Here is a 22,445-nt window from a genome sequence, read left to right as displayed (position 1 = left end):
TGCCCACATCTCCCTCCTCACAATGATTCCCCTCCCAGCATCCAGAGTGACCGTGGTACTGGACAGCAGCCAAGACCTCCAGGAGACAAGCTGCCCACCCTGAAACCCGCGCGCTCTTCACAGCCGACAAGCCCTGCCATGCGGGACCAGCCCCTCCCGCCTTGTCCACGTCAGGTCCCCCGACCTCCTCACCCCCTGTGCTCCGGCCACACTGGACTTGACCACCACCCTCCCGGACTCCTCCTCCTGGGGTCTCCCAGGCCGCCTCCTCCCCGGCCTGAACTCACACCTTCCTACCTTCTCATCCTTGCTTCTCCTTCACTGTTTTCCAGGGCTCTTCATCACATGGTGTTTTTTTTTTTACCGTTTTTCTTTTTACAAACATCCCTCTCTTTTCCACCAAAAATGTAGCTTATGGATAGGAGTTTTGTCTCTCTCCTGCTATATTCTGAGTCCCAGAATGGAGGCTGCCACTGCTCAGGGCCTCGACTGACTGCTGCGTTCATACTGACCTCACAGATGGACAGAAGGGCCTCAGTCTTGCTAAGAGGACGCCTACTCGCTGGGCTGAGCTATCCCAAGAGAGATGAGGCCTCCACGGCCAGGGCCCTGGAGTCTCCCTACCAAGGCAGAGCCTGCAGCTAGAGCTCCGGGGGGACAGCCCCCGAGAGGCAGAGGGCTTACTCCTGGACTTTGGGGTGTGGTTGGGGGCCGCAGGAAGAGTCAATCTCCCCACTCCACAAGGTTCACACCTGGTGGACCTCTCCAACCCAGTACCACCTCAACACAGGCGACAAGGATGAGGAAATGCAAACCCCTCTACCCTCCCTCAACTGGGGCCACATCCTCTGGAGGCCAGTCCAGGGAATTGTGTGGAAAAGGAGACCAGGACCTGCTGGGCGCCTGCGGCTGGTGAGGGCTGTTCCAGGCGGGCCTCCCCTGCCCCACTGTGTGTACCCGGGGATCTCTGCCCACCACTCATCGTGAGCCTCCCACCCCTCACCCACTGAGGCCTCCTCAGTAGATAGCCAGTCTGACAAGGAGCTTCCTCTGGGTGTCCTGGGGGGAGTGGGAGGGCAGGGCTGGTGTGAGCTTCACCTGAGTTGTGTCCCACCACACCAAGTCCCAAGGCCAGATCTCTCAGCCTTCCACCTCCCCGCCGTGGAGGCCAGGGGCAGGTGACTCCCTGGGTGCCCCTTCTCAGGGTGTCTGGGGTGAGGCTGCAGCCCAGGCCCCTGTGGTGTGAGTTTCCGGGGTTCCTCCAGGCTCACTCACCTCTAGATAACGAGGAAGTGGACTCTGCTTCCCTTCTGTCTCTGTTCTCCAAGAAGCTCATGAAGCTGATGCCCCTCCAGCCTTCTGTCACCTCATGGGAAGCTGGGTGCCAGCCGAGTCTTTCCCAGCTTCTTGCATGTAGGGCACCTGGAACTTCCTCCCTCTCTGACCCACCCCTGGTTTTGGCCTCTGCACATCACACCCTCCATTCTGCCTCCAGTCTCCCCAAGCAAGGAGACAGCAGGTTCACTCTGAGAACGGCGAGGTCATATTTCCCTCCTGTCTTCTGACACATCGAGATCATCACAGTGTTTCCCCTCTCCCATCATAAGAGGCTGGCATTCACCCTCTTGCCTCTGGCTGTCCCTTGAATCCTCCTATTCTTTTTATTAATAACAAATGGAATCAGATCCTAGATGGCGCTAGTGGTAAAGAACACGCCTGCCAATGTAGGAAATGCTGGAGACAAGTTCGATCCCTGGGTAGGGAAGATCCCCCAGAGAAGGGCATGCAACCCACTCCAATATTCTTGCCTGGAGAATTCCACGGACAAAGGAGCCTGGAGGGTTATGGTCCACAGGGTCACAAAGAGTCGGACACAACTGAAGCAACTTAACACATAAGCATGCACAGAATCAGACCAGTCCTCTTTTCAAAAAAGTCTCTGGAGCCCACATCTTCTCACAGAAGGCCACCCAAAGCATCCACAGAGGCCATTACTCTGTCCAGGGCCCACCTGGGCTGGAGTTTACCTCTCAAGCATCCTCAAAGTTGGGGGAGTTCTGTTTTGAGGGGTGGCCGGGGGAAAGGCAGAGACAGGAAGGAGATGGCCGCTGCCCCTGGCAGATTAGAATCCTACACCCCTCTTTCTCCACCTTCGTCGTGGGCACAGTAGCCCTGGAGCCCTCAGCGAGCTCACTGGAGCTCAGTGTAGAGAGTGAGGTTCCCCTAGACGGCCACTAGATGTCCACTCGCTCCACCAAATCACCGGCTCGGCCAGCCCAGGACAGTGGGGGGAGCCACCACCACCCCCCACCCCCACCCCCACAGCTGATGGAACTTTCACCTTGCCCACCCATCGCCTCCAGGAGCATCTGAACTTCTCCGCCCACCTTTGGTTATTTCAGCTTATTTCAGCTTATTTCAGCTGCACCTCTGGTGAGCCTGGCGGAAACACTGGAACCAGCACACCCAGACCAGGGGACAATTCTGTATCTGCCTTCCACATCCTCCAGGATTCTAGAGCCTTCCCAGCTACAACCATTCCCCATGAAGAACCCTAAGCTCACAGTCCCACCCCGCAGAGCTCCCAGCTTACCGAAGCGGCCCACAAGGCCCCATCAGTCCCTCCCCTTTGGGGCCCCATCCCCACCTCCCACGCCCATAAGCTCATCCCCATGTCCCCTGTCAAAAGGCTACGGTGGGATGATTTGAGAGAATAGCATTGAAACATGTATATTATCATATGTGAAACAGATCACCAGTCCAGGTTCGATGCATGAGACAGGGTGCTCAGGGCTGGTGCACTGGGATGACCCTGAGGGATGGGAAGGGGAGGGAAGTGGGAGGGGGGTTCAGAATGGGGAACACATGTACACCCATGGCTGATTCATGTCAGTGCATGGCAAAAACCACTACAATATTATAATAAAGTAATTAGCCTCCAATTAAAATTAATTAGTTAAAAAAAACCAGAGCAGCTGCAAAAAGTAAATACTGTCATCACCTCGGAACACATAAGAATGTCTGAGGCGATCTTGATTAGAGGCTCTAACGGTCTGGTTTTAATGAGTAGCTAAGCATCTATATAATTAAGCACATATTGATTTTATGCAGAAAATTCTGATTCAAAGTTGTTCATGTACTTGAAAACCACCACAGGCTCTGGGTAGAGTCAGCCCAGGCCCCTCAACTCAGAGAGGTTTCCAGCTGTCCTGTGGGCAGCTCTGGAGCCCGGACCCTGGCACCTCGAGGGTTCAGAACTCCCCCTGGACATCTTGCCACAATCTTCCTCTGTCTGATTTGTAGTATTAACTTCCTACACAAAATCATTTTGTCTTAAATAATACAAAGCCAGCTTCAGCCTAGCCCTGATAGCCATAATCTCATGCTGTTACATCACTAAATATCCAGAGCAAGAAAACCCCATTAGACATGATTTCCTGCATAGCATGGGGAAGTCTGGAATCCACCTGCACCCTGCCGCCCCCCTTTCCCTGAAGATATGCTTCCTGACTGTAAGGACAGGACCCAGGGACACTGGAACTGGTGGAGTCAGCCTGCACACACACGTCCCCACCCATTTCACACACAACTCCAGCTTGGGAACCAGCCGTCTCACCAGGTGACAGGTGAGACCCGCCTGGCCTCTTGGCACCATAAGCAATTTGCTGGACTTGCTTCCTTCTTGGAGAGAAAGCACCTGGCCTGCTCCCCTGCCCTGGGCCAAGCCAACATGAACGGCAGGCCGGGCTCCTGAACCCTAGCTTGCCCCCTACCTCCCCAAGTGAGGGAAGAACAGAGAGGACATAATTACAGATGGTTCTGCTAATCAATGAATGAGGAAAATCAGGATCCCAGACAATGCAATTAGCAGGAGGCTGTAATTACTGCTGCATATTTTGCTGATACTCCCACCAAGTGAGGGATCGCAGAGTGTGGCAAACCACCCTCCACCCCCAGGCAGCCAGGCTCATGGGGCAGGCTTGGGTGTGGGGGTGCTGCCTCCACTCTTTGCAACAGCTTTGCTCTGTCTCTCCTCAACCTCCACGGCCTATTTATCCCTGAGCTCTGCCCATTTTATAAACACCACCGACATTTCCTCAATTCCCCCACATCCCACCCTTCTGCCCTCACGCACTGAGGCCACCACCCCCTGGGCTCCCCAGAGACCTCTCCCTCCCGGAAGTTTCTCTACTCTGTTCTCCACCTTGATGGCCAGAAGGATCATTTAAAAACATCCACCATGTCACCACCTCATCTGTTTAAATATTTAACAAAACATCCAAAATTCCGCGCTTGACCTAGTGTACTGAATGGTACACACTTGCCCACTCAGCAGGGCCCCTCACCCTGTGACCCTTCCTCGCAACTCACCATCCTCCCTACCAAGGCCACAGGCTCCCTCCCACCTCGGTTCCCTCTGCCTGAGGAGTGCCTGCCTCTGCTTTGCCTGTTTGTGGGACAATTTTCCCTTAAACTATTCACTCCTCCTTGTAACGACCCCTTCCTGGTTCAGGAGGCAGATGGGAAGACCACTTATGTGTTTGAACAGTTTTGTAGGTGAAAACTATGGAATCCAGAGCCATTTCATTAGAAAACACATACTTATCATCAGGGGCTTCTCTCAAAATGTTAAGGAAGGCCGCCTGTCATGGGAGAGGTCCCACCATTCTGAGAAGAAGGGGGTCAAGCCTCAGGGTCATGGGTGGGGAGGGGACAGGGCCTCCTGCCTGGCAGCTGGGGAAAATGGTCTGACTGCTGGGGCTTCGGGTCCAGCATCTCAGCTGTAGTCAACCGAACAGAGGAAGTGCTGATGCTTTGTCAGCACAGAGGCTCTGTGACTTAAGGGTATAACGTAGGACAGACTTATAGGAATAACGCAGGGCTTCCCAGGTGGTACTAGTGGTAAAGAACCCGCCTGCCCATGCAGGAGATGTAAGACACATGGGTTCAATCCCTGGGTAGCGAAGATCCCTTGGAGAAGGAAATGGCAACCCTCTCCAATATTCTTGCCTGGACAATTCCACGGATAGAGGAGTCTGATGGGCTACAGCCCACAGGGTCACAAAAAAGTCGGACACGACTGAGTGACTTAGCATGTACGCTGTGTTGACCAGTGCAGCCTCCCCCCAGGCCTGCCTTCTCATTCCTCATATTTAAGGAAAAGCAGCCGCCCATATGCTTTTGCACCCACATATTTCACATAGAAGGGAACTCTAAGAGTCTGAGGAGCTGGGAGTGGTTCTTTAAAAAGAAATCATGGCAATTCCCTGGTGGTCTATGGTTAAGATTCAGTGCTCTCACTGCCAGGGACCTGGATTCAATCCCTGGTCAGGGAACTAAGATGCCACAAGCCTCATGGTGTGGCTGAGGTGGGTGAGGAATCTTACGATCTCTACTCTACTTTGTGCAGGCATATCCACCAGCCCACCAGCTAGGACCCTGTGACCTCTCACCCCAGGGCACGGGGGCTCACGTCTACTCCCAACCCTCAGAAACTTCACACACTCTGGGATAAAGAGAAAGAAAACAGCTGGGAGGTTGTGTTCATCATGTTTCTAGTTTACATGCCAGCACTAGTTTGGAAAAACTGAAACGTGCTTTTCCTACATTCACACACCCTTCTCCATCTGCCCAAAGGCCACACAGGAGGCTCCTCCTGACCCACAGGACACAGAGGGACATGTCCACCTGGTTCAGGTCTTGAGCAGAGTACCCATGGCTCATTTCCCCAGCAAAGCCCTGGTCACTGCAACCTGAACTCCCAGGTAAGGGGGGAATGGGCATGGAGCATGCACCAGACCTTCATAGAATCCAGGGAAGATGCTTACTTTTTATTTGGAATGATACACAACAAACACAAGACTCTGGGAAGCCCTTTGTGCTCTATGATTAGGAGTCAAGCCCTGAGTTACCCTGATAGGAGGTCTGGGTGGAGGTGCTTTTGGAAGAGCGTATTCAATTCCCAGGCACAAAACCTCTGCCCTGACAGGGAACCCTGAGAATCATGACCCAGCCTGGGGAAGGGAGGACAGTGGGGAACAGATTCCAAGATGTTGAGCTCTTCTGCAAGACGAGCAGCTGAAAGTGACCCCAACAGCACCTTCCCTCACTGTGAGCTCAGCCCCCAGAGGCCAGGTACACTGGCCTTACTCACCATCTGTTATGAGTGCTCTGCTGGTCAGAACCTTCCCCAGCATGAACTTCAGCACAGCCAGGATGCTGCACAGGATCCCACTTAAAATGGAGACGCTGAACAGGAAATCATCCTAGAAGAGGAAGTTCCAGATTTCAATGGCTCAGCTTATGCCAGAGCAGATCATCGGCAAACCACTGGCCTTTGCTCCCAGAATTAACAGTTGAGTACGCGGCCACTCTGGCTTCCCTGGTGGCTCAGCAGTAAAGAGTCTGCTCACTAATGCAGGAGATGCGGGTTTGATCCCTGGGTAGGGAAGATCTCCTGGAGGAGGGCATGGCAACTCAATCCAGTATTCTTGCCTGGGAAATCCCGGGGACAGAGGAGCCTGGTGGGCTACGGTCCACAGGGTGGCAGTCACTTAGTGACTGAAGAACAACAGATGCTGCCACCAGGTGGGAGTATATTGCTTGCTTTTACACCTCAGTTACCTGTGTCACCGGAAACGGAAAAGGATGATCAGAAACACATAATCCAGATTTATATTTCTTTAGAAATCTCAGAAACCCATAATGTATTCTTTTCCTGTAGGAGATTTCCCTTCCCACTATTCTGCCAAAATGGGTGGCAATCATTGATCAATAACAGAGTTAGTTGGTCAAAGTGCTAACAATAGTAACTTCTATGTAGAGTTTTCCAAGGATAAGTCAAAAAGCAGCTGATTGCAAAGTTTGGAACATGTAAGTAGACCACCGGCTTGAGAACAGGGCCAACTGAACTTGCCACAGGGTCAATTATGACTGATCAATATGGCTACTTCTAGCTGTATTCTTTCCTTAACTTCATACAAGCAGCTGGAAGTTCAAATATAGCCTTCAAGGTGGGACAAGGCATCTAAAAATATAGCTTGCTGTTGATGTTATCTTAGCACTTCCGCTAAGTTGTTAGCTCACCTTTGGAAGCAAGTGAGTGAGTCACATGCAAAAGCGAGTAGCACTGTACCTACTGCCCGACAGCAGGGCCCATGGAAACTCTCAGCTTAGGGCTCCCAGGCATCACTCTCATGAGACACAGGCTCCAGATCCCCCAATATGAAAATGCCACTGCCAGCAGAAATCTGATAAAGCATCATATGTACTCGAAGAATGGATTTCCTAAGTGGCGCAGTGGTAAAAAATCTACCTGCCAATGCAGGAGAAGCAAGAGACGCTGGGACGGGAAGATCCCTGGAGAAGGAAATAGCAACCCACTCCAGTATTCTTGCCTGGTAAATCCCATGGACAGAGGAGCCTGCCGAGCTACAGTTCATGAGATCACAAAGAGTTGGACATGACTGAGCATGCACACACACATACTCAAAGAACAGAATTCCTTAAGCATTTTATTATTCAAATAACCAAGTAATAGAAAGCTAGGAAGACAGCTTGCTTCCCCAGGTTCAAACTTGAGTAAAGTGATTTGAAAAATCACCTTGCTGGAAACAGGGTATCTGCAAAGCACCTCTTCCACAATACTGATCAGTGGTGGTTGGCTTTAACATATGTCCACAAATCCTTCACTGCATGCCCCCAAAAGGCACAGCCTAATCCCCTAGTCCTTTGCATGTCAGCTCGACTCATGACTTGAATCTAACAGAATACAGAAAAGAGGAAAAACAAGTTTAGCCAGAAAGTTCATTTGGGTTTTTCCATAACATTTTAAAGAGAAATCCAAACGAACTTCTTGGCCAACCCAACCATAACTTTATAGGGTAGAAACCAGGCAAGTGAGCAAGGTGAGCATGACCACACACAGTGATACTGCTACCACGTGCCTCCTGATAGGATGGGACGTGAGAAGGATACCTCTGGGTGTCCTACCCCAAATCCACAACCTCAGTTGAATTGTGAAAAAACATAAACAGTATTAAGGACCGTCTATAAAACACCTGAGTACTACTTTTCATACATGTCAAGATCATGAAAGACAAGGAACCACTGAGAAACTGTCACAGGTTGGAGGCTAAGGAGATGTGAGGATAAAATGCCACAGATATAGAAAAGGTCATTAGCAGGAAATCTGGGGAAATCAGTGCAGAGGCTGGAGTTCTGTTAACAGTGTTGTCATCTCATAGTGTTCTTCCCAGGTGGCTCAGTGGTAAAGAACACATCTGCCAGTGGAGGAGATGTGAGTCAGATCCCTGGCTTGGAAAGATCCCCTGGAGAAGTAAATGGCAACCCCACTCCAGTATTCTTGCCTGGAAAATCCCATGGACAGAGGAACCTGGCGGGCTACAGTCCATGGGGTCGCAAAGAGTAGGACATGACTTAGTGACTGAACAACATCATCATCATCATCATCATCTTACAGTGTAAGTAAAGGCAACTTGGTTATCTGCATGAGATGTTAACATTAAGGGAGGCTGGAGGAAGGGCATACGGGATCTCTCTGTAATATCTTTGTAAGTGAAGTGAGTCGCTTAGCTGTATCCGACTCTTTGCGACCCAGAATTCTCCAGGCCAGAATACTGGAGCAGGTAGCCTATCACTTCTCCAGCAGATCTTCCCAACCCAGGAATTGAACCAGGGTCTCCTGCATTGCAGGTGGATTCTTTACCAACTGAGCTATCAGGAAAATCCTGTCTTTGTAACTGATGCATAAATCTAAAACTATCCCAAATTTTGCGGTTTTTTAGAATAGTCACCGTATTAAAGTTTCAGTTCCTCAAATGATCAGTAAGGACTATGCTAAACCTGGCCTCTTGGCAGATCCCAAGTCCCTGCTGTGCATGAGGTTACATACCAGGGGGCTAGGGATGGGGATGGGGAAGAACTCCCCTTCCCCAAATCAAAGCTTTCTTCATGTGGGAACTCAGTCTGATTATGCGAGACGGTAGCAATAGCCAGAACCAGACATGGAACAGCAGACTGGTTCAAAATTGGGAAAGGAGTTTGTTAAGGCTGTATAATGTCACCCTGTTTAACTTCTATGCAGAGTACATCATGGGAAATGCCTGGATGGATGAAGCTCAAGCTGGAATCAAGAGTGCTGGGAGAAATATCAATAACCACTCTAATGGCAGGAAGTGAAGAGGAACTACAGAGCCTCCTGATGAAGGTGAAAGAAGAGAGTGAAAAAGCTGACTTAAAATTCAACTTTCAATAAATGAAGATCATGGCATTTGGTCCCATCACTTCTTAGCAAATAGATGGGGAAATAATGACAAACTTTATTTTCTTGGGCTCCAAAATCACTGCGGACCCAGAGTGCACCCATGAAATTAAAAGACACTTGCTCCTTGGAAGAAAAGCTATGACAAGCCTAGACAGTGTATTAAAAAGCAGAGACATCACTTTGCCAACAAAGGTCTATAGAGTCAAAGCTATGGTTTTTCCAATAGTCATGTACCGATGTGAGAGTTGGACCATAAAGAAGGCTGAGTGCTGAAGAATTGATGCTTTGGAACTCTGTTGCTGGAGAAGACTTAGAGTCCTTTGGACAGCAAGGAAATCAAACCAGTCAATCCCAAAAGAAATCAACCCTGAATATTCATTGGAAGGACTGATGCTTAAGCTGAAGCTCCAATATTTTGGCTATCTGATATGAAGCGCCGACTCATTAGAAAAAACCCTCATGCTGGGAAAGACTGAGGGCAAGAGGAGAAGGGGGCAACAGAGGATAAGATGGTTGGATGGCATCATTGATTCAATGGACATGAGTTTGAGCAAACTCCGGGAGATGGTGAAGGACAGGGAAGCCTGGCGTCCTGAGGTCCATGGGGTCGCAAAGAGTGGGACACAACTGAGCGACTGAACAACAACAACAATGCATAAGAAAAGATGCAAATATGATAAGGAATCACATACAAACACAGACCCACATGAAGACAGGATTCAAAAAGCCTAAACTGGGAGATAGAGACGGTTAGTTAAGTACTGTGAGACCCCAGATTGAGGAGCTGAATTCTCACTGTGCTCACCCCATGCCTGAAACCTTTCTAGCTCCACCCAATCTCCCCACAAAACCCTCATCCCTACCTTTTCAGAGAGAGACTGTGTTCACCCCATCTAAGCCCCAGGGAGCTGGGATTTGAGGTACCCCTCCCATCCCCAGATGCATCTCAAGAAGAGCCAGTGGGCTTTGCTGGCCCTCCTCTGGCTCTGCTAACCTGGGGAGCTCACTGCTGAATGTGGGCTTGGCTGACAAAGGGCAGTGAGGCACCAGCAGATCTTTGCTCAAACTAGACTCCACTTCTCACTGGGGAAACAAACTGAGGCTCTCAGATCTCAATTTTCTCTTCCACAAAGAGCAGTGTAATATCCACAGCCCCCGGCAGGCAGCTGGTATGCAGTTAAATGTAGTAATTGTTGCTAAAGGCACAAGATGCATTATCCACAAGCTAACTTATCTCACCAAACAGCCACACTAGGTGCTGATGGTGAGCCCCAGACACAGCATGGTAAGTACTCCTATACAGGAAACACAGGGAACTCATTACCTAGAGAAAACCACACACAGTGCAATGTAAAGAAGCATAAGAGAAACTGTGGTTGGTATCTGTGGTGACTTAACAAGGGTGAAGGAGCGCTCAGAACCCACTCTTTACCTTGGAGAAGCTTTCCATGGACTGGAATACTGGAGGAACAGGGCAGGGGGTTCCTGATGTAATAAAGTAGAAGCATCACATGATAATTAAAGGCACCCAAGCAGAAGGCTCACTTAATAACTGTATGACTCTGGGCAAGTCACTGAACCTCCCTCTCTCTAAGCACCTGTAAAATGCAAAAAAACCAAAAAAACCAAAAAAAGACCTACCACCCCTGGTGGCTGTATAGTGTGTTCACAAGGATCAGCTGGAGCTACGTTTCCCAGAATCCCCTTGCTAGGTGTTTCCAAGCCATACTCGGCCAGCAGAGACATCTGTGGGAGATCTGGAAAGTGGAGGTGACGCGGCTGTCCCTTGTCCCTGAAGACAGCTGCAGGGCACAGTGGATCTTGTTGATCCACTGGCTCCCCTTAGTGGAGGGGGAAAGGTCACACCAGGCCCTCAGCTCTGCCAGCTCCCCTGGCTCCCCCCCTCCAGCCTCTCTGAATCCCGGGCCAGGTGCTCAGTGTGTGGTTTCATGCTAAAAGCTTCTTCTGCAGATCAGATCACCCATGTCCCTGAGGCTGAGACGCTGAGACTCAGATGCAGCTCCTTCAGGGTCTCTGGCAGTCCTTCTCTGCTTCCCTCTTGTTGGGGAGGCCCAGACCCTGAAGCAGGTGCCCCCTGCCATTCTGTCCACCCCATCCTGTAACAAAGCCCCATCCTGACCAGTCAAGAGTGGTGCTGCTTCCCCGCTGAAGCCTCACATATTACCTCATAAGGATATTCCAAAATGCTCCAACAGGGCCTGGCGCAGAATAACTGATATATTGAAAAGTGCAGAAGCCAATGTGTCAAACTCAGGGTTTTCCTGTCTGTGGATTATTCCCACCAACCAGTCTGCTCCCAGGATCAGCTCTGAAAGAACATCTGCCTTCCTCAAGTTTGGGAAAAACAGACTGGGGCCACCTCAAAGCTTCACTGAGAGCCACAAGGCTTTGCCCACCATTGCTGTACTGATCTGCTTCAGACAAAATAAACCTTGCGGCCAGTCTCACAGAGGACTGGACTAGCATAGGCCTGCCAATGCCCTCACCCTAAACCAGCCTTCAACATCCTTGAAGTCTGCTGGGATTCTCCCAGCCAGAGCCCACCTGGGTCTTCTCTCTTTCCCCAGCCTCCACATCTATGGTTAGCATGAGCATAATGTCACAGAGAAGTAGTCATCAGCCTGCTCAAGACCTCAATCCCTCCTATAGACCTCTGTGTCCTCCCCAAGTGCATCATGTGGAAGCCATAATCTTCATTGTGATAGGATTTCGAGATGGAGATGAGGGAGGTGATTAGAAGTAGATCGGATCATGAGGATAGGGCCCTCATGTTGGTATTAGTGTGCTTATAACAAGAAGAAAAGATTTCTCTCTCTCATTCTCTCCACCTACACACAATGAAGAAAGGCCAGGTGAGGTAACAGTGAAAAGGCAACTACTTGGGATCCAAGGAGCAATCTCTCACCAGATACTGACCCTGCTGGCAACTTGATCTCAGAGTTCCAGTCTCCAGAAGCATGAGAAATAAATTCCATAAGAAATAAAAGCCACCAAGTCCATAGCATTTTGTTATGTCATCCTGAGTTAAGATGATTCTGAGTGTAATCTTCCTGAGAGTTGGGAAGCCAGAGGAGACGTGGCATGTTACATAAGGTAAATGCTACATAAGGAAGAGAAATTGCAAACTCGAGTAGGTATGTGCCACCGATGGCTTCTCTCCAAGTGCAGCCGTACCTGTCAAGTCCCACTTAATCCTCACTGCCCAGTCAAGCAGGCATCTGAAAGGTGGAGAGACAGATGCACAGAAGTGAAATGACCTGCACAAGGTCACTCAGCTGGAAGCAGGCCCTGGATTTGCTCCCAGCTGTAAACCTTACCAGGATGCCTCAACCATGGCCACCTAAGCATCTCTCACATTACTGACTGTGGACCCTGTACAAACAGGGGGACAGGCATTTCCTTGTTAGGTATTCTGTTTCCACTGTTAGCAGTGCTGGGCCACTGTGGTTTATCATAGCTGGGTCGTTACTAAATGGATAGAAAAAAGTGAAAAAAGGTTCCAGACAACTAGCCACTCACCCAGAAGCCGAGGATAAATGTATATTAAAGGTAAATGCGACATAAGTCACGTTCATTCTGGCAAGTTTCTTTATGACCTTGTAGTGATAAAGGGCTTTATAACCATCTCAAAGGCATAAAAATTGATATATTTGACTACATGGAAAATTAAAACATACGCAGAAGATAAATTATACATACTTGGAAAAATGTTATCACAAAGGGTTAGTCTCCCTAATCAAGAAATCCAAAAGAAGACCAAAATCTAATAGAAAATGGGCAAAAGACATGTGCAAAAATTAAGCAAATGTTAAACATATGAAAGGTGCTTAAACACACTCATGAAAGAAACAAAAACAAGAATTACACCAAGATACCATTTTCCCTCTAACCAAAAGGATTAAAAACTTCTACTCCTTGAAAGACACTATTAAAATAAGGAAGGAAAGCCACAGATTGGGGAAAAATTTGCAAACATATTTGTTAAAGGACTTGAGCATGCACAACTCAATAAGAAGAAAACAGATGACTCAATTTTTTTTAATGAGTAAAAGCTTTGAACAAACACTTCACCAAGAAGATACATGACTAGCAAATAAGCAGATGAAAAGACATCCAACGTCATTAGTCAACAGGGAAATGTAAATCAGGACCACTATGAGATACTGCTACATACTTATTAGAATTAGTAAAACTAGAGAAAGAATATCAATTGTGGTGAGTATTTGGAACAACAGGAACTCTCCTGGACTGTGTGTAGGAATATAAAATGGTACAGCCACTTTGCAAAAGAGATTGGCCAGTCCTTATAGTTAAATATAGACTTACCATATATTAATATTAGTTGCTCAGTCATGTCCAACTCTGTGACACAATGGACTATAGCTCGCCAGGCTCCTCTGTCCCTGGAATTTTCCAGGCAAGAATACTGGAGTGGTTTGCCATTTCCTTCCCTAGGGGATTGTCCAGACCAGGGATTGAACCCAGGTCTCCCACACTGCAGGCAGTTTCTTTACTGTCTGAGCCACCAGGGAAGCCCATAGGACCCAACAATTCTGCTCATTGGTATTTATCCAAGAGAAAAAAAAAGCCTAAGTCCACACAAAAATCTGCACACCTCTGTTCTTAGCTACCATTTTCATAGCATTCAAAAAGTGGAAAAGCAGCTTAAATGTCCAACAAGTGATGGATAAATGAACTGTGGGTAAATGGATATCTATTTGATGGATAAATTGCCAGGCAACTGAATACTACTCAGCAATGAAAAAGGACTAGTGGTGCATTCAGTAAGAACACAACTGCACTTGACAAGCAAATGTTGCATGAAAGAAAGCAGACATGAGAGAATCAACAGTTCATGATTTATTTCTACTCATTCTAGAAAAGGAAAACCATGCTGACAGCTAGCAGATCAGTAGTTGGGAAGAGGAAGTAATTGATGACCACAAAAGTACATGATGGCACTTATTGGAGTGACAAAAATATCCTCTACCTTCATTATGGTGGTAGTTCTGTAATTATAAACATCTATCAAAACCCATCAAAATATATGAGTGGAATTTTACTGTATGCACATTACATCTCAATAAAACTAATTTTTTTTAAAAAACAGCAAAAGCAATTTATCTCAGGGATCCCGAGATGATGATTACTAGTATTTACACAATTCAGCATATGCATATTATTATAAAGGACATAATGTTCATTTTCAGGACAGAGATCTAATCTAATAAAGATTAGATCAGAGGCTTGAGAGGTCAGTAGTGGAATATGTACCCAGATGGACTGCCTTTGAGTCTCATGAATTTCCTCCACTGATGTGTTTCTACTATCTGGGTGAGTAAACTTCCTTTTATAGACTCATCTCCAGTGTTTCCTCCTCTATTAAGCATTTCTTGATGATGTTTCCACTCCATGAGGCCCTGGAACCATGTTCTCCCAGGTCCTGTGACCCCTCCTTCCTTCACTGTTCCCCTCTCCTGTGAGCTCACTGAGTGGAGAGGTCCTTTCTTATCCATCCCAGGAGCTATACCCATTGCAATTAAAAAAAAAAAATCTGTGCTGTGAGCTCCTATGCTGCAGAGAGAGACACCAAAATCATAATCAACAAAGCCTTTTGGGAAGCTGCAGAAACATTCATACACATAGCTATCCGTCCTCTTGACCCTCCATGGAAGTAAGGAGCATAAGCTTAAAAATCTAAGTGGCAAATGGTTGCCTGGGTTGGTGGGGGTGGGGAGAGGAGAGGGTTAAGCTGGCTGATTTCCACATGATCAAATGGGATGCTGGAATGTACCTCGGAGTGGGAAGAAACACCACCCCAGTTCCTGAGCACCCACTGTGACCCTGGACTGTTGGACAGAGGACATCGGCGAGGGCAAGCCTGAAATTCTGCAACATCAGAAGAATCCTGGTTTGACAGACACTCACGGCCTCACTCACACTTGAAGATGCCAGACACGAGCTAGGTCTGAATATCCCCCTCTGCTGCCTGCAGCTAGGGATGTGGGACACGAGGACTTGACTGTGGCTGCCACCCCAGGCCCGCCCCACCACCCATGTCTACCCCAGACCTGCAGGGTGCCTCCTGCCTGTCTGAGCAATCACCCATGACTCCCAACCCAAACTTCAGACAAGCTTAGGAGAAGACACCCCCTCAGCCTGTTCTCCACAAGGCCTCTACCTTCCAGAGAGCATGTGATAAAGGAAATGGTCAGTCCATCTGAAGGGCATGTCTTTTATAAGAGCCAGTAATGCCTTTACTCTGTAATGTTCTAACTTTGTTGATCCCCAAATGTGAGAAAAAACACCTTTACTCAGTGGGATGAATCATTTAGAGAGGAATTCCAGAAACCTGATGGACCCCTGCAGTATGAAAAACGCTCCACCCCAAACACTGATTTACTCCAAGACTAATCCTGTCTCAGCCAAGAGATCAGGCCGTAGAGATCATGCTCCTTCCCCAGCACCCCCTCTCCAGCACCTCCCACACTGGCCAGCATCACCACCACCAGCCCCCCAACTCTGACCTACCACCAGATAAGGGAGGGCATACTGTCTGTATAAACATGAAGTGGTCTGAAAAATACAGAGCACTGGAATTGGAAAAGCATGGGTCATATAACCCACGCTTCAGGAGGGGAAACTGAGGCTTGGGAAGAGCAGGTGGCTCCCCAAAGACAGCAGAGGTTCTCAGCCACTCTTTGCCCCCTTCTCAGCAGCTTGGCATCACCAACTGCTTCTAGTTCTTTAAGTCCAGGCTAGAATACAGCAACAGGGCTAATTTTAGGATTCAAAAACAATTAGGGCAGAGCTGATAAAAGCTGATCTGGGGAGGATCTTTGTGCTGACGTGTGACTTGTACACTAGCTCAGGAGACCGTGGTCAGCCAGATCTGCGTCTCGGTCAGCTTTTTCCAGGAGGACACAGGGTCCTTGCACTGCCCACCACATGTAGCCTGCTGATCTGGTAGATAAGAATACTGACAACTTGATGGATGCTGGTAGCCTAATGATCTTTTCCAGCTCGTCTCAGTGAAATCAAATCCAATTAAACCCATTGGACGAAGCTGACCCCTCTGCCCTCACCTTTATCATTTGCTCCTTCTCTTACCCAGCTGCAGCCACTTCAGCCTCCTCTCTACTCCGCAAACACACTGAGTGTGCTCCTGCCTCAGGACCTTTGCACATGCTGTTTCTACTCACTCCCCTGCCTCTGTCATATCACAGCTCACATATCACCTTCTTGGTGAGATTGTTGTTTAGTCACTAAGTCATGTCCAACTCTCTCACGACCCCAGGACTCCAGCACGCCAGGCTTCCCTCTCCTTCACCATCTCCCTGAGTTTGCTCAAACTCATGTCCATTGAATCAATGATGACATCCAACCATCTTATCCTCTGTCACCCTCTTCTCTTCTTGTCCTCAGTCTTTCCTAGCATAAGGGTTTTTTTCTAATGAGCCGGCTCTTCACATCAGATAGCCAAAATATTGGAGCTTCAGCTTCAGCATCAGTCCTTCCAATGAATATTCAGGGTTGATCTCCTTTAGGATTGACTGGTTTGATTTCCTTGCTGTCCAAGGGGCTCTCAAGAGTCTTCTCCAGCACCACAGTTCCAAAGCATCAATTCTTCAGCACTCAGCCTGCCTTATGGTTCAACTCGCACATCCGTACATGACTAGTGGAAAAACCATAGGCTTGACTAGATGGACTTTTGTTGGAATAGTGATGTCTCTGCTTCTTAATACACTGTGCAGATTTGTTACAGCCTTTCTTCCAAGGAGCAAGCCTCTTTTAATTTTGTGGCTACAGTCACCACCCACAGTGATTTTGGAGCCCAAGAAAATAAAATCAGTCACTGTTTCCACTTTTCCCCCTCTATTTGCCATGAAGTGACGGGACTAAGTGCCATGATCTTCATTTTTTGAATGCTGAGTTTTAAGTCAGCTTTTTCACTTTCCTCTTTTACCTGAATCAAGAAGCTTTTTAGTTCCTCTTTGCTTTCTGATGGTCCCTGACTAATAATCCTTCCCTATATTCTAACCTGTTTTTTCTGATAGCACTTTTCACATTTAAACACACATTGACTATTTAAATTTAAAGTTAACATAACTGAGACTTCCCTAGTGGTCCAGTGGTTAAGAATCCACTTGCCAATGCAGGGGATGTGGATTGGATCCCTGGTCCTGGAAGATCCCGCATGCCTCGGGACAACGAAGCCTGAGCATCACAACTAGAGAGTCCATGAGCCACAGTGAAAGATCCCCCATCAGGCAACAAAGATCCCGCATGCCCCAACTAAGACTGAACAAAGCCAAATAAATAAATACTTTTTTAAAAAGTCACTGAGTCAGTTACAGCATACAGCATACTGTAACTGACACACTGTTACAGCAGCCAGAATGGCTAAGGCCCCCACCCTCATCACTCCCACCAGTACCCTATATATCAACAGGGAAGTGGGGGTGTGAATTAATGCCTGGAAATCCAACTCATCTTCTGACAGATTCACATCATCACATGAAATGGACCATCCTTGTTTCTTGCTGGCCAGCCGCCAGCAGCAGTCTCTAACACTGTAACACTGAGTTTCTCTGTTCCCCCCTGCCACCCCCCGCATTTTTCCATACAGTCTCATCTCAGAGCATTTTGACTCCTGGTGTTGCTCACAGAAGAACCTTTGGCAGCACTGACATTTTTTTCTGCAGTGCCACTTGTCACCTCCTATATTCAGTTTATGCCTTATCATAGGTGACACTATTAGTTGCAAAACCAGGTCACAGGGAGCTGTGGCCACTAACACCAACCAGAGGTCACGTCTGGAAATTCAAACTGTCTATTCCCCCGGAGACCAACACTCTCCCTTTTCATAAGCTGTGTGACAGCTAGGGGTGGGGGAGAGTGTGGAAGCTCACTTGCTATGTCTGCAAAAAAAAAAAAAAAAAGGCGTCCTTTGCTTTCCTAATGAGGACAAATTTCAAACCCTTCTGACACTACATGTGTTCTAGAATTACCCAGGGAAATGTGAGTGCTGGCTGAATAAGAAATGTGTATCGATTTATGGCCCCAGGTGAAATTAAAAGTCACTCTCATCCCTAGATCCTTTCGTCACCCCCTTCCCTGCCCTACCCCAGCCAAAGAGAAAAGCTGGCAGATGTGGAGGAAATGACACCAAGCACGAGCCTGCAATTTCCCCTGGTTATTAAATTATATTGACAAATTGCCACAGAGTCACATTAAATGACTTCACAATTTTTAAATTAGCATCAAGCCATTCTGATGTTGGGAGGGTAGAGAGTTGGTGTTTATATAACCAGGTTAGCAGCCAGGAGGTTCTGCAGAGAGTGGATGTCGGGGTCGCTGGCGAGCTTACAGGACAGACTGGGAGCTGGAGTCCTGGCAGTTCCTGGCCGCGCTGGCCAACCTGACCGTGGAGTCCCTGCAAAGGCTTGGGAAGGAAGCAGATGCCTGGCTCCACGGGCATCATGAAACTGAGTTTGGTGGGGTCACAGGATGCAGGAGAGGACGGACAGGCAGTGTTGACTGAGGCACCATGACTGCCTTAGTGACAAGAGGGCACTCTGAAGCGCTTGGCTTCTACTCCCAGACGCAGCCTGGCTTCTGTTAAGTGAAGCATCTGTCTGATTGCCATCTTTTTTTTTTCTTTTCCTTCTTTTTTTGGGGGGGCCGCACCTTGTGGCTCATGGGGTCTTAGTTCCCTGACTAGGGATTGAACCCGGGTCCACAGCAGTGAAACCCCAAGTCTTAATAACCACCGGACCGCTGGGGAATTCCCTGATTGTTCTTTTCTGATACAAGATAGGAGCACAAGGCTCACTGGGGAACAAGCACTCTAATCCCTGGACAAAGCCACAGAATCTGAGATGAGCCATCCTGCTGGGCTCACAATCTTCCTGCTCATCATCACCAGGTATTTTAATACCTCTGGGGTTCCCTAAAACCAGGACCAAGTTAACATCCCCTCAGCTAACCCCTCATGACAGAGGCACTGCCACACTTGAAAAGCTCTGTTCTGCAAAGGAAGCAGAACCTGCTGGCTGACTGCTTTCGCTCCCTTTGTTGGTATGAACACCATGCCAATAATGTCACATCAACACTCCAGGATCAGACTAGAGAGTTCCTTAAACAATAGTCATATAAAAAAGGAAAAGTGAAGCTGCTCAGTCGTGTCCGACTCTGCGACCCCATGGCCTGTAGCCTACCAGGCTCATCCGTCCATGGGATTTTCCAAGCAAGGGCACTGGAGTGGGTTGCCATTTCCTTCTCCAGGGGATCTTCCCGACCCAGGGATCAAACCCAGGTCTCCCACGTTGCAAGCAGATGCTTTACCCTCTGAGTCATATAAGCACATGTTATTATCAATGCCCATTAGAGACAACACTCTTTTCCTAAGGCTTAATAAATTACTTTATTTTAAATCATCAGAAGCTACCTGCTCAGTTGAAACTATGGCCTCTAAACTGAAAGGTTAAATTCATGTCCCTATGATCGTTTCACACAACTAGTCAATGACATTGATAGTATTCAAATCCCTATCTATCCAATCGAAAATCTGTCACCCTTCACCTGAAGAAATGGCCCTGAATCTCAGGTTTGGCTAAATAAAAGCAGAGGAACAAACAATTCACAATGCCAAGAGGACTACTTCATATATTTTAAAATGCCTAAAAAATCAGAAGGGATTCCAGTTAAAGATGGTAGATTGAAAACACATAGTCAGCTTTTGTGAGACCACTAAATGGTAGCACAGGAGTTTTTTTCTTTTTTTTTAAGGTATGAACCCACAAGGACAAAGAAAACAGGAGAAGGGATAACAGAAGTGTGGTAGCTGCCTTCAAGATACAGGGAATGGTGGACTCTAGCACAGAGGGGGCCTTCGAGAAACAAGATGTTAGAACTCCCAAAGGCTCAAAAATCAAAGCTGCTCACTAGGCTCTCCTGGAAAAGGTGTGAAAGACCTGAGACTAAGAGCAGGAGGGCTCACTGACTATGTCCTTCAGAGGCCTGCACCCCTCCCCCATTTCCCAGAAGGTGATGACATTACCCCAGCAGGAGAGAAAGCATATTCACTGCAGAGAGCAAAATAAAGGGTCTCTGCACTGGGCACACCAGGCTCAGCTGAAGGAGGGTTACCACATAGAAAAGACAGAGTTGAGGGAGTGTACCTACTGCCTTGGGAAGTTGACTAGCCCATGAGAACAGAGAAAATGACTGTAAGAACATAAGATAAAATATATAATAGATCATAAATGAAATCAATTATATTAACAGACATTTATAAAGTATTTAAAAAACCTGTGCTTTGATAGATTTCCCAGGTGGTGCTAGTGGTAAAGAATCCGCTTGCCAATGCAGGTAGAAGTAAGAAGAGACTTCCCTGGGTTGGGAAGATTCCCTTGGAGGAGGGCGTGGCAACCCACTCAAGTATTCTTCCCTGGAGAATCCCATGGACAGAGGAGCCTGGTGGGCTACAGTCCATAGGGTCACAAAGAGTCAGACACAACTGAAGCAACTTAACATGCACCCACAGCCAGTTGACACATTAAATTGATCATGGCACTGGGTAACACACTCTCATCAGATAGTTACCCCAAGAGCAGCCACTGGGCAGATCAGCCACTAAAGAACCTGAGTTGTTCCTCACACTTAAACATACTGGGGCTACATCAGAAGTGCTTACTAGGCACAGATTACACGGCAGAGGGGAGCCCGAAATCTGAAAGTTCAACACCTAAAAGAAACAATGTGGAAAAGTGCCATGCAGAACACCCCTCCAAGCAAATGGACTTTGCTAGCTCCTTACATGAACAAATGTTTGCCGCTCCCATAGTTTGGAAACAAAACAGAAAAAGAAAAACAATATGCCAACAGCAAAACCTAAAAAGGAAAAGAAACAAACATGAAACTCACTTAATCATCCCCCAAAAGTGAGCATGAACAAAATAAAGTGAGAGCTTAATGAACTAGCAAGCAAATCAACTTAATCTACATAATCAAAAGCAGATTTTTTTTTTTAAAAGGTAAAACTTTTGGCAAGCTAGCTTCAGAGACAAAAAGAGCATCAAAAAACACTAGCAACAAGAGGGCACAGAAGTACCGATGAATTAGAGATCTTTTAATTATATGAGAATAATATGAACAACTTTAATGCAGTAAATTTGAAGGCCTAGATAAAATGGGCAATTTTCTATAAAAAACAAATTTTGAAAAATGTTCTAAAAACAAAAACTATAAAATATTTGAGATGGAAAGAAAAAAAAAGCCTCAGTAATAACAATAATGATGATGCTGATAATAGAAGCCACAAACACCTATCATTAAGACTAAATGTTGAACACTTCTTAAGACGCTTTTTATGTGTATTAACTGAATTAAGTCTTACAACGATATGAAAGAGATGCTGTTTATTTTACAGATGAGAAAACTGGAACCAGAGGTAAAGTAAGTGGTTCCAGGGCCACAGCTACTTTACTTGGGCAGCCTGGCCTCAGAGTTCACCATCTTAACAGACGACATCCTTCACTGTCTCTCCAAAGGGCAGTAGCCCCAGTTTTGCAGATCAGCTTGACTAAAACCTAAAGGAACAAGTAATTTCTACATTATAATCAGTACTCCAGAGCACAGAAAATGAAGAAAAGCTTACTCATTATATGTGACACACAAGGACAGGAGCTTTACACCAATGTCACTTATGAGCACAGGTGCAAAATTCCTAAATGAAACAGTAAGTGGAAACCAGCAATAGACTAAAATGATAATAATGTCTGACCAAGCAGGATTCACTTGAAAATGCAAGGATGCCTCAATATTAGAAAACTGATTAATTAAAATATGAACACGTTAAAGAAAAGAAACATCTCAGAGTACACAGAAAAGATACTCAAAATTCCACATTTCTTTGTGATTTAAAAAACAAACAAATCCTTTCCAAATAAGAAATGCAGCCATTGCTCCGAAATCAGCAGCAAACCATTCAATATTGTACTAAAGATCTTCGCTAATAAACAACATAAGACAAAAAGAGAAATATTAGAATTGGAAAGAAAAAATAAACTGTCATATGATATAGCCAAAACAATCAACTAAAAAGTGAAACTAATTTTAAAAATCAGCAAGGTTA

General features: G+C 47.0%; 1 protein-coding gene across 1 annotated transcript in view; it reads right to left on the bottom strand.

The window, feature by feature from the left end:
- TMEM163 (transmembrane protein 163) overlaps positions 1-22,445 on the bottom strand; it is a 259,119-nt gene that overhangs the window by 4,652 nt on the left and 232,022 nt on the right. The window contains exon 6 of the mRNA XM_081579251.1: positions 6,155-6,266. Coding sequence (XP_081435377.1) covers positions 6,155-6,266 — 112 coding nt within the window. The remainder of the gene's footprint in view (positions 1-6,154; positions 6,267-22,445) is intronic.

Source organism: Giraffa tippelskirchi, chromosome 3 (assembly GCF_054371585.1).
Source record: "Giraffa tippelskirchi isolate mGirTip1 chromosome 3, T2T-mGirTip1v1.2.pri, whole genome shotgun sequence".
NCBI classification, from domain to species: Eukaryota; Metazoa; Chordata; class Mammalia; order Artiodactyla; family Giraffidae; genus Giraffa; species Giraffa tippelskirchi.
This window is presented reverse-complemented; position numbering and strand designations above follow the sequence as displayed.